This window comes from Octodon degus, unplaced genomic scaffold (assembly GCF_000260255.1).
Source record: "Octodon degus isolate 3935 unplaced genomic scaffold, OctDeg1.0 scaffold00126, whole genome shotgun sequence".
Taxonomy (NCBI): Eukaryota; Metazoa; Chordata; class Mammalia; order Rodentia; family Octodontidae; genus Octodon; species Octodon degus.
In genome coordinates, this window is record NW_004524702.1 from 6358167 (window position 1) to 6371643 (window position 13477).

General features: G+C 46.3%; 1 protein-coding gene and 1 non-coding gene across 2 annotated transcripts in view; one reads left to right on the forward strand and one right to left on the reverse strand.

Moving 5' to 3' along the window:
• Klhl6 (kelch like family member 6) overlaps nt 1–12904 on the reverse strand; it is a 62298-nt gene extending 49394 nt beyond the window's left edge. The window contains exon 1 of the mRNA XM_004640701.2: nt 12609–12904. Within this exon, the coding sequence (XP_004640758.1) occupies nt 12609–12904 (296 nt within the window). The remainder of the gene's footprint in view (nt 1–12608) is intronic.
• Nucleotides 7311–7417, forward strand: LOC111812505. The gene has a single exon (XR_002817998.1). It is a non-coding gene; the product is annotated as a U6 spliceosomal RNA (small nuclear RNA).
• Nucleotides 12905–13477: the final 573 nt, after the last annotated feature.

Sequence of the window (13477 nt, forward strand, 5' to 3'; positions counted from 1 at the left end):
ATCCTGGGCAGGCTTTAGCCCTGGAGGGGCCACATCACCCTCTCTGGATGCACATTTTCCTCCCTGCTCCTCCCCATGCTGGATCCCATGCTGGCTACCCTGTGGTAGACCAGCCTCTTCTTAGGGACTTTTCTGCACATTCCCTGGTGCTACCCCTTGGAAACTTGCAAACCAACACCAGTCCCCATCTTCACTCCCAGGTTTTCAAATATTGGGGTTCCCTCGGCTACAGAAGCCATCCCCCAGAGAGATGGCTCCTTCTGCCCGCTGCCGTGGCACAGTCTAGGCAGGCAGGGGTGTTCTTTGGCTTTTCACCATGGCAAAGGCGGGAAGGGGAGGAAGTCCAGGGTTGCTGCTGGAGATGGAGACAGAGCGAAGTGTCACGGTACACAGGACAGGGGCTTGGAGGATCAGGGCTGGAGCTGAGCCAGGCCACAGTTCAGCCCTGTGACCCTTGCTAAGCTCTGTATCCTAACCTGGGCTGTGACCGATCCCAAAGGAAGCGGCCCTTGTTTCTAATCAATCCACCAGCCAGAGAATGCTTTAAAAATTCAAAGGTGCTTAAAGCACCCTCAAAGCCAAAGGTGGTCTTTAACAGAGATGTAGAGAAAAGAGGAAACAGGTTTTATTGTTTTGTTGCCGGTGTCTCTCTTTTATTTTTAATTTTTTTTATTTTTAAAAAGAATACAAAAAATAGTAAAAAAGAAAAAGCATTAGAAACAATACAAAATCTCACTAAATAAAATGAGAGGAATTCAATGGTTCTTATATTGTATATTGTCTTCAAATTAGTTGTTCAGATTACCAGATAGAAGCCTGTAACAGTGGTCAAAAAATTATAAAAAATTTAAAAAGAGAGACAAAAAAATTAAGCAAGAACTGCTCCTTTCCCAGTAGAAATCAGCAGTACAACTATCCAAGCTAGCCTATGGATGTGCGTATACACTGCTTTTCCCCTTTCTTCTTCCTTTTCTCCTGTCCCTCATCCCAGTTGTTCCTTCATTTTGAACAGTTTCTTTCCCTTTCACAGGATCCATTTACCTTTCAGACCCTATTTACTCTTCCAGGGAGAGGAACCAATTTTAAGGATAGCTGTAGGGTGTATCACCCTATACGACATTTAGAAATTGCAAATTCAGAACCTGAGTTCTTTTGGAGTTACTTGTTTCTGGGTTTTGCTCAAAAAGGCTACAGGACCCAGGCAGGTCTGCTAGGGCGCACTGCCCTCCCTTTCTGCTTCCGCCCTTGCAACCAGGGAGTTGGCCTTCAGGAAAAGGAGGGGTCGGGTGTCCCAGCATCCCGGCCCCTGACAAGGTGTTCCTTCCCCTTTCCCACTGCCTAGCCAGGCTGTGGCTCGCAGCCCTCAGGGCCTTCAGGGAAAACTCAGGATGTCCCTTGAGCCCGCTCCCCCTCACCCACTGGCCCTGCCCACCGCCTGACCCTGCTCTGCGCTCACGGTGATTCTTGAGGGGGTCTAGCCAGACTGAGACCTTAACAGGCCACGACCTTAACAGAGAGCTCAGGGCATGTAGTCCTCAGATCCGGTCAGTCCTTGTGTCACCCCACAAGCCCCACCAAGGTCCTCCTGCGCCTCTTGGCCTACCTGGCCCACATGGCTGCTCCACTCCACCCTCTCCTCTCCCTGCAGCCCCTGTACTCCCGGGGCACTTCCCTTGGACCTGCCCGCTTCTCTCACTGCTCCCCAGCCTTGTGCCTCTTCTGACTAATCCCTATGCATCCTTCAAATGCTGCCAGGGATAGCACCTCTTCCGCCCCTTCTCCAGCTGCTTTTTTTTTTTTCCAACTTTTATTACAAGATGAAAGGACACGACTGTGCTGCTCTGGACACAGCCTCTCCATCCCTACCCATGGCTGACATGGGACAGCAAGAGTCACTGCAAAGGAGGCGTGGAACATCTGTGTCCAGATGGTCACAGAAGCGATCTCAGATCCACAGCATTCTCAATCATTTTTATTTCTTTTTTTAAAACTGCCTTTGGTTTTCCCTATGAGAACCACACTTTCTCATCCTTTTATAATGTTCGACCCGCGCCAGACTCTCAGGAGCCTCCTGCTCACATGAGGATGCTACCTAATCCGGGACTGCACCGCCAGAGGGGCACCAAGATTTTGACTCAATTTCAGCATGCACAGGGGGTCTGCTGAAGGTGCCAGGGCGCAGGACAAAGAAAGCATCCCCCGCAAGTAACTCACATGGCAGCCTGTGTCTAGTCCACCAGTAGAGGACGACTCCACCGTGTCACATTTACAAGCAGACCCAGGTGGCCTTGCTATGTTTTGGCTGCTCTGCATCCAAGCCCTCCCGGGATACAGCAAACCCTTCCTGAAGGACACAGAGTGGCAGAAGCCACTTCCCACTGGAGTAGCTGCAAAGATGTGGCGCTCACCCCCTGGCTCCTGTTCCGCAAGGCCACTGCCATGTCTAACTTAGCCCTAATGGGTCAGGTAAGCCTATGCCAGGCTTTGAATCTAGGGCGAGTGAGGCAAAAAGAAGAGGGACTAAGGGCAGCCTGTCTGGGTGAAGGCTGCAGGACAGCGGTGTCCTCCACTTTGAGACCGCATGTGGCAGTGCCAGGGCCACAGCATGGCAGCTAAGACCTCGAGGACTCAGAGCAGCTGGGCGCCTCATCGCAAAGATGCCGCCGCCTGGCCTCCTTCGCACCTGTCTGCTTTCTGCCTTTGACTTCGGAGTCAGACTTCAGAGGGGATTTTCTGTGTCCCTGTTTTTATTTACATAAATTCCTCTCTCACACAAATCAGAATGAATTCTGTGTAGTGAAACTAAGAAACCTGGCTTACTGCAGTACATAAAGTGCTTTTAGGCAAATACATTCATTCGCATCACATGCCTGGACCTGCCTCCTCCTTGCTTTGAACCCCTTGGGCCACACGGTGTCCTAGGGCATTGCCGGGTCCTTACTGCTGTGGGGCCTGTGCGTCCAGCCCCCAGGCACTCATGGGATGGACATGTCCCCCTGTGCACGTGTGTACCTGCACGTGGAGGTGCCGTCACCTTTCCCCCTCATTTTCTGACTCTGTAGCCCACGCTAACGCCTGGTAGGATGGGGAAACCCGAAGGTCCTACACAGGAAATGGCCTCACGGTCACACTTCTGGCCCGTGTTCTCAGCTTGACTTTCAACAGGGAAACCCTTCTTCCCATCAGTGTGAGTTCCTTTAAGGGTGAAGCGGACACAGTGCTCTGTAGCTGTGATCTAACTGCTGAGGTTGTGGTGAGGATAAGAGAAAGAAGGAAGCCGGCAAAGTGCCCAACACGTAGTAAGTAGTCAAGAAATGTTGGTCTTCTCATATGCTAAACTACAAAACGTACTTCATACAAAGATTACCACATTGTGTATACAAACAAAATATTGTAAACAACTGACACATTCACAGGGAGAGAGAATGATTTTCATAGTATGTGTTCTGCTTAAACTGGCAGCAAAATAAATAAGTGGTTCTGCAATTATGGAAACTATGGGCCACCGTAGGGAAAAGATTCTATTGAAAAGAGAGGGTAAAGCACGAAGCAAGATTGTGCATGAACTATATTTTACTAGGAAATAAAAATATGCATGTGAGGGCCGGGGAGATAGCTCAGCAGCATAAGCACCTGCCTGGCAAGCGTAGGGTCCTGAGTTTGAGCCCTGATACCAAAAAAAAAGGCATGTGAAAAAAAGTAGATCAAAACCACCAAAATGAACCTATTAGCCTTATTATAATCCCTTACCCAAAAACATTGCAAAGCCATATATGTGCGGGCATTCAGAACTGTTTGATGATGAGCATCTTGCAAATATTATGTAGGACCTCTGGCACTCTGTAAACCAACGCATCTGTACTTCAGCAGTGAATACTAGAACAGTTGTCCGAAGTAGACTAAAGAAAGACTCCGATTAGCCTCCCATCCATTCAGGATAGGTGTACCTAAAAAGTTCTGTTCAAGAAGATTTGGCTGCTGAATTTGAGAATTTCAGAATTGCAGATGGGGATTAGAAATCTATCGTACTTAAGTATCAACCACCAGGTTGGTTCTAGCCACAGTATTAGAAAATATTAACAATGGAAAACGCAGGATACGACCTAGGTAGTAGAGGTCAGGTTTACTTGAGTCCAACAAATGTGTCTGTGGTGGCACCAGCAATCTGTAACTTTCCACCATTAACCATATTTTTTTAATCCAGACCTTGACAGCCTTAACTTATTTTGATTTTCATTTGTATTTGGGCTCCATCTTATATCATTATGGAGAATAAGCTAAGAATTACAATAGCTGAAACTAGCTAGTCTAAAAACAGCTTTTTGCCCCACTCTCTGCCATCCGTAACTGGGTAACATGCAAAAACAGCTCATAGATGCGTAGGTTATACCCACCATACTCTTCCGATTCCCGGCCTCGGGCTTGATTTGTGTTGGTGGTGGGAAAAGTGTCCTCAACATAGGCTCAGAGAATCCAACGCAGAGACTGAGGCACAGGGCAGGGGTTGGGATCCAGGCAAGCTTTCGGGCCTGGGCAGCAACAGAAGAGCTGGCTGCTGACTCAGCCATAGATAGCTCTGCCAACCCAGAGGAAGGGCCAGTCATCGGCAGGTAAGGGACACCTGACAACATCACTGTCACCACCATTACCCCCTTTCCTCTGACAAGCCTGGGAATCACAGGGTGACTGCCCTCCCTGGTCACTGTCATTTACTGAGTGTGCCATATTTTACAATGAGTTGAGCCACCAAGTGCCGGATCCACTGGTTTTGATGTCCATGCCTAATGAAGTAGGAACACACACAGCTCCTTCCGGTGCCTTTGACTTGGGGATCTGCTTAACGGCCTGACACAAATAACATTATTGGTAAATTTATACAAGACGTTGTTTCATAAAAGAAATGATTTGGAATATTAAGTCTATGCTTTTCCCTCAATTTTTCTGTACAAAAATATTGGAACACCCTGACATTTAGCCGTCAGACCCTTACATGTTAATTTTTAAGCTTTACTCTCCCTGGCCCTTTTCTTGTTCTTAATTCAGCACTTTTCCCCCAACTTCCTCATTCCTCTCAAGACTTTTAAACAGTTGTCCCGAGGGAAATACATTGTCTGAATTGCTAATACAGTGCCTGTGTGGGGACACGTTCTCCTCCTATCAGTCTCTGCCACCAGAAATCAACTCTTGAAACTGCTTTTTACAGGAGGTTGAGGTTTGGAGGCAGGGTGTGACACAGACAACAGAATAACTGGTGGTCAGGTTTTCTCCCTCCTACACAACGACACAAGGCGCTGGTTTTGTTTTCTCTGCAGCTAATAGAAATCTGAATACAGGATTATCGCAGCTGTTGTCATAGGCATCTCCATGCTGCCTGGTCCTTTAGCTGGTGTTTGCCGAATCAGGGGTTCTCACACACAAGAAGGCAAGAAGAAAGCTGGACCCAAGGAAGTACTGTACCTCCCACTAGCTTGTGACCTTGGGCAAGTTACTTAACCTTTCAGAGCTCAGCTTCTGTACAGTGAGAATGACACATTTTAAAGTAGTGTAAGGATTAAATAAGGGTGTGTATAAAGCTTTTAGGTGCAGCGCGCGCACACACACACACACCCCCACAGTGTTAGGAAAGAGAATGGCAGCTAATTGTATAAGCAGCTCTGTGACTGTCTCCTTGTGTCTGAAAATCACCATACACAGATCAAAACTCTACTACTCTACCGTCACCATCAACTCTTTTCACCTGGGAAGGTTTACAACAAGGAAGGTCCCTATGAAGAAAGCTGAAATCAAAGGGCCAAAGACAGACCATAAGCTAGTCCTCTCTGGAGAGCCCCAGAAAAACTCGGCAATCCATGATCACATTAAAAGAAGTGTGTTTAAGGATGAGCCAGATAGCTCAGCGGACTAAAGCATCTGCTTAGGCAGGCTCAGAAACCAGGTTCGATCCCAGTCCTGCTGTGCCGGCCCTACCCCTGGGGCGCGCTGAGACTGGAACTGAGACTGGGCACGGTGGCATGCCTGAAATCCCAGCACTTGGGAGGCTGAAAACAGGAGGATCGCTACAAGTCCAACCTACGTAGTGAGATCCTGCAGACCCTGTACTAAATACATTTTTTAAAAAAAGACAGAAGTGGGGCGGGGGGCACGTGGAACTACAGAAGCCATGGTTTAGAGGCCATAAAAAAGAAGGGCCACATCCTCACCCTGTCTGTCAAAACAACAACACTGCAACCACTGCAGGAGACACATGATTTGTTCTGGAGAAATTCAAGCCTCTTCATGGATACTAGGCTCAGGGGAGGAAGGGAATCGGAAAAGGCAGAATTAACTATAAATGTAAGAGCCAAGGAGTAAGCTACCTTGGCTTCTTTGTTTCCCAGAAAGCACACAATTAGGCTTGAAAAGGGAAAATGTTTCTTTTAAAATGGTTGATACCAGGGCAAATGATAGGTTCTGACCCAAGTACAAACTGCTAAATTATCCTGGCCCTGATTCAACATGGCTGAATCCCCAAAACAACAGCTCGTCTTCCCAATGGCCACTTCCTCCTCCTTCCCCACTCTGGCCCTGGACACAGCTTCCCTTTACCTCCCGCCCCCACACAAGGGAGCCCCCAGTCTGCTCCTGGTGTGTTTCCTAACCCACCCCTCAGACTCGGCCCCTAGCAAACGTCCCTGAAGTCTCAGCCCCCATCTCTTGCCCTCGACCCTCTCCCAGTCTTCGGAGTTAATAAATGCCCCTTCCCCTTTATTTTTGCTTCTCTGCTGCCCCATTTCTGCCGCCACCGATGAAACCTAACAGCAAAACCCTCAAATACATCTGGGAATTCTCAGGAAAGTGAATTCAATCTCCAATGACCCCAGAGCAAGGTCCTCGCACCCCAGCGTTCATCAGCTTTCTGGTGTTTTTCTCTTAAATATGAGTAGATGTAAACACTACCAAATATTTCAGGATAGCCTCTCAAATAAAAGACAGAAACTAAAACAAAGAGAAAAAAATGCACAGAAAATACAAACATTACAAGAAACAGGATATATATATATATATATATATATATATGATTAAAAAATACAATCTAGGGTTGGGGAGAGACAGCTCTGCGCCCTAAGTGCCTGCCTGGCAACTGCAAGGTCCAGAGTTTAATCTCCAGTGCCGCATGGCGTGCTGGCCCAGAGCCCTGAGCATGCTGTGTCAGCCCCAGAACCCAGTGTGGTGGCGCACACCTGTAATCCCAGCACTCAGGAGACTGAGACAGGAGGATCACTATGAGTCTGAACTGTATAGCGAGACCCTGAATCAAAAATTAAAATGAAGTGCTCGCTTTGGCTACACAAATACTAGAATTGGAATGATACAGAAAAGATTAGCATGGCCCCTGCACAAGGATGACACGCAAATTCGTGAAAAATAAAATAAATAAAAAGTACAATCTACATAAAACAAGAATAAAATGCTATCAAAGGGAACACTCATAAAACAATAAAGTGCCCTTGGAAATTTAAAAAAAAAATGAGATCCCAACAGATTAGAAGATAAAACTGAAAAAAGTATCCAGGGCTGGGAAGATAGCTTGGCGGTCTAAGTGACTGCCTGGCAAACACAATGACCTGAGTTCAATCCCAGCACTGCATGCTGCACTGGCCCCAGAACTCCAGGTGCACTGTGTCAGCCACCAAAACTGGGCATGGTGGTGCACACCTGTAATCCCAGCACTACGGAGGCTGAGACAGAAGAATCATTACAGTCCAAGCTGCAAAGGAAAACTCTGTATCAACAAAATAAAATATAAAAATATTTTTTGAAGGAAAGTATCCAGAAAATAAAGCAAAAGGATAAAATGAAAAAGAGAGAAGATAAAAAAGTAAGAAAATTGTTTTTGAAGTCACGTCCACTTAGCAAATGATTCAGAAATGGAGGACAAAGAAAAAAGTAGACATGTAATTCATTACCAGAGAAATAACACAAGAAAATGTCTTAGAACTAAATTACACAAGTATTCAATGGCTGGATAAAATACACGTACATGCGCGCACACACACACACATACACACTCGTGCACACACATAGTATACTAGCATGAAAGTTCAAAGCATTAAAACCCTACAAATTTCTAGAGAAAAGAAAAAAAGGATTACAGGCAAAGCATCAGAAATTAGAAGGATAAAAAAATAAAAATGAAAACAGAAATCAGGAGGCTCTCACACTTCTAATAGCAATGCAAGAAAGAAAGACAGAAGAAGCAGCTCCGGGCCACAAGGGACTTTCTGGACTGTGGAGAAGGTGCCGGACAGCAATAGACCGAAAGTCTGGCGAATGCGCTCGGACCACGGGCGAGCAGAAAATCCCAGGGATGGGTTAACCCACAGGAAAGGTCACCGTGAGAGGCCGTGATTCACAGGCGCTCCGAAAGCAAGGCAAGTGGGAAAAGGAGGGAGAGTATTTAACCAGGTACTTACTTATTTCGTAGTGCCAGAGCGCGAATGCAAGATCTTGCACACGCTAGGGAAGCACGCTCCCTCTGAGCTATGTCCCCAGCCTAGAGTGATTAATTTTATCTATCCTAAAATTAATTTTATTAATTATATTAAATTTATTAACTTTAGGAAAGATAAAAAGGTTACAAGGAAGGCTATATCATGACATTACATTATTTGGCTCAATAGGGAATACTATTTTCTTGAATATAATGTTGAAAATTCTTTTTTGTTGTTTTGTTTTTGTTTTTAAGGTACTGAGGATTGAACGTAGACCTTTACACTGCACTAAATCTCCAGACCTTTAAAATTTTTTTGTTTGTAAATTTTGCAACAGGGTCTTGCTAAATTTCTTAGTCCTGGAATGGGCTTGAATTTGTTATCCTCCTCCTCAGCTCCCAGAGTTCTGAGATTATAGGCATGTGCCATATGCCCAGCTCACGCAAACTTGCAATACAGATTCAGCAAAACATGATAAACGTTACATTGAAGCTGGGCATAGTGGCACATGCCTATAACCTCAGCACTTTAGAGACAGGTAAGAAAATTGCCGCAAGTTCAAAGCCAGGCTGGGCTACACAGTGAGTTCATGCCAGCAAGACCCTTTCTCAAAAAACAAGGGAAACATTAGAGACAAAAGGTATGCGGTGCATGGAAAGTGAGTTAGGTACAAGTGCTAAAATTTTTTATCTGGAATAAAGGAACGATGTCTCATATTGAGAAACCAAGAAAGAGTAATGTAATCACATTTTATAGAAATATAGAAATGATTCCAGAAACAATTGGTAGAAGTCTAAAATGGCTTCTAGTGTACATGGCTGTAGGGTAGAAGAGGTAAAGAGGAGTTTTGTTTCCCATAATAGTATTTTTCTCTTTGTTAATGATCCACATGTCTTATTTCAGTAAAAACAAATTTGATTTTTTTTGTGGTTACCAGGGATTGAACAAAAATAAATTTGAATTTAAAAAAATTACACATTAAAATTTGAAAAGATATCGAGAGATAGTTTCCAGAAAAAGAACTTCATATAATGGTCAAACATACAAAAAGAGAGATTCTTTCTCATTGGTCAGAGTAACTAAAATTCAACAGTTTGCCAAAAAGACAAACACCACAAGTTCTTACTTGTATGTGAAATTTAAAACAGTTGTAGTCACAGAAGCGGAGAGTAATGATTAATGTAAAATAGAGAGTGGATAATTAAAAGGTGCAAGTTAGATAGGAGAAGTCAGTTTGGCTTTTGATTTCTGAGTTTTTGTCTTCAAAGGCACTGCACAGGACTGTCCATCCCAGTGTCATTGGGAATGTCACTTGGGCATTGTCATCACTGAAGATGTCAAGGTCGGAGGGGATGGATGGGGTGGCTGGCTTCATTTCATCATTCCCTGCTGCATCCAAACATCACAACACCTCCACAAATATGCATAGCTCTCATTTGTTAATATATAATTTGTTAATATATAACATATAATTTTAAAATTTCAACTACTACATGCTACCATCTATTACTAAGCCCTGGAGATGCAAAATGGCTCCATCCCTGTCCAGGAGAAGCTGGTTGCATCCACTAAGACCACAGATGCGTTTGACCTGGCAAAACTCATGCACAAGTGCTTCACCAGACACTCCTATGAATGATTTTTCACAAGATTATTCCTTGTACCATTGTATAATAACAAGAGATCAGAAATGATCCAAATGTCTGTCAAATGAATTGGTTGAATAAACCATGGTCACTTACTTAAGGAAAAGGACTTATTTTCTTAATGAATAAGAAAAAAAAAAAAAACCTACATGGTTTAAGCTGCCAGGCATTCCAAAGCCCAGAGAGCTGTGTAGGAAGGAAGCCTCACAGATGCCCTGGCCTTCTAAAGTCTGAGCAGAAGGGGAACTTGGCTTCCAACCCCTTTCAAAAGCTTAGCTACAAAGCAAGAAAGCAGTGAGGCAATGCCAGGCTTCATGCCAGTCTTCAGCCCACAGCCCAGGTTGGCTACACTTTTGATACAAACTGTGACACCAAGGACCTCAGCTCCTCATCTGCAACATGAGCATGACATCCCCGCCTTGGCAGGGTTGTGTGCATTGAGGCGCCGGTGTCTGCGACACAGGTGGCGCTGGCCCTGACCCAACAAGCCCCAAGCCATTACTAATAGCAGCACCAGAGGAAAAGAATCCTGGCTCAAGGACTATATACTCTTTAGGGAAGGAAAGCTCTGCTGGGAATCCCTCCATCCAAATCTGAGGGCGGTCCTCTGCAGAGAGGAATCGGAGGACTTTCCCCTCATGACCAGGAAGTTGGGATAGAAGCTTCATAGCCACACTAGACCCTGTGTGCCAGCAGCTTCTCAGTGCCACAGTCTGCTCTAGCGACTGCTACAGGCCTGCCCTGGTGTCCCAGGCCAGCAGGTTGCAAGAACAGAGCCCAGGTGCTCTGGGTTCAGGAGGATAAACCCAAAGACCAGAGAAGGGCAAGGCCGTGTCTACAGCACGCCGCCAGCAGTCCTGTCCCACACAGAGGCCAAATGACCATACAGCCACAGCCAAATTACTAACCAAGTATATGGTGCCCGTCCTATGGTGATTCAAAACAGAATGAATAAACCTAAACTAAGTACCGAGGGCGCTGATAAGCTGGCTTCCATCTACTCCCAAGAGGGGTGTGACCAATTGTGAAAGCAAGTGACCACTAATGGTAGAGTCAGCTGTCTGTTTTTGCCAACCCAGTTTTACAGCTCCGCCTATGCTTCATCTTCACACACTTCCTACAGGAGGAAGCCCCAAACTCCCCGGCAGGTTGCACTGCAATAAATGCAGAGATTTCTAGAACGAACAGCACTCCTGCTCCTCCAAGGGCCAGAGGTGTCATATTGGGTTCCATTTTCTAGAAAATGGGAATATTAGCCACCCTCATCACAGTGAGACAAAATGAGACAGCAGTGTCTGTGTGTGGCTGGGCAGCGGACACGATCCCCTCAAATGCAGAAATCCCCGCACGCTTTGCCAACATGTGGGAGCAACCCAGCCCCACAGCAGTGCCAACCGTGCTCTTTGAATTCCGAAGAAAGATCTCCCCAGGGACCTCCAAACAGTATAACATTTTCCTTCTTAATTTTCTGAACCAGAACCTAGAGTTAAGAAGACTCTTGCTATGAAGAATTACAAAGATATTTTTCTTTCCTGTTCCTCCACGCCTTCGTGGTCCACGTGGCCCTTCCGTATTGGTCCCCCACCATGTCCACCCTAATAGGGACAACGCTAGGTCCAACCACCCTCACTGGGCTCCTGATTCTCCCTCATGCCTACCCCAGGGATTTGCTAATGGTCCATGTTCATCATTATAACAACTCTTAGTTGAACAAAGCAGAATTAGGGGAAGAATTTCAACAAAAATATATCAAGCATCCACTCTATGCTGGGCACTGAGTAAAACTCTTTTCACCCTCATGTTTGATTATCACAACAATGTGGACAGATGGTTCCCATCTTACAGGTGACCAAGAGGAGCCTCAGAGTACCGTGGGACTTAACAAAAGTCTTATGGTCACAAAGAGGCCAAATAGGGTAAAACCCAGGCCTCCTGGGAAGTTACTGTGAGACCGCAAGTTTATTGTCATAAGGGGAATTTCTACATCTAAGCTCCTTTATAATTGTTTTCCTCCCCCTGCCACACACACACACACACACACACACACACACACACACACACGCCCCTCATTTGCAAGCTGTTTGGTAACTCCAAAACAAGAGCCCCATCCACATCCTTTTACTCTATCCCTGTTGGTGAACAAAGATGACATGGTGTTTCCAACACATTAATCAGACTAAGGAAAGGGGAAAAAATTCCCCACCACTTAAGCCATTTTCCATTCTTTAGAACAAGGCGTACACACAGGGCAAAGGCTCACCACCACACTCAAGCACTCCCTGCTTTTCAAACGTTGCCAAATCAGTATGTTGTATGCGGCTTACACGCTAAAGGCTAGCGTTTGCTAGCTGCCTTTCTCATGCCTTAAGTGGACACGTGAGCCTCAAAAGAAATCCACATAAACACAAATGTGGTCGCAAACTGCGTGCACTGGGCACAGATTTTCCTTTCCACTTGCACCCCGTTCAACTCTGGCTCTAGACGCGCTAACCTGAAATAGTTGCTGGCCGCCGCAAGCACCACGCGGTGGCAGGAGAATTCCTGGATGTCCACACACAAGATGACATCGGTCAGCGCATTTTCCACTCGGAGGGTCTCCAGGCCGTTCTGAAGCACTAAGGAGAGCTCCGCGTCATCAAATGTCACCTTCTCCTCATTTAAGATTTCCGCCACCCCTCCTCTCTGCTGGGAGGGCTCGTCAGTGGCGGGTGCCAGCGGCGCTTCCAGGCTCTTCTCTACCGCATCGTCGTCCATGGTCCAGGCGCCCCTTTGCCCTGCCATCAACATCCAGACTGCACAAGCGCCCAAGTCGCAGGCAGGTCACATTGCAGAAGCTGAGCGGATTTCCTGTGCAGGGCCCTCCACTTATCGCTTGCTGTCACACGCACATAACAGGAAGTCTCGCACTCTCTCATCCTGTTACTACAAACGGTCGCAAGTCCTATTCTTCTTTCTGTGAATTTTCACCACGTTAGAAATGACTTAGAGCGGGTGTGTAGGAGGGGCCTCCGGGCCAGACGGGTGGCTTCTCCGAGGGCTGTGTGGTTATTTTTGGTCCCTCTCCCACCTCACATCCGTGAGCAGGAAGTCTCTGGTTCTGGTTATTACATTTGCATTCCTGGTACTTCGCGAACCCCAGGCATCCATGATGGGATAGACAGGGTGCGTCCCAGCCCTCCTGTCCCCTCCTCCCGGACTCTGAGACCCATGGTGATCCCCAACCCTTCCCTTGGGAATCCTGAAATCCCTCTTCTCCCAGACATTCTCATTCCTGTCCCGTGCACCTCTTCGGTCCTTATCTCCCACACTGTGTGTGGAAAAACAAGGTCAAGACCAACATGAATGTCCCCGATCCAACAC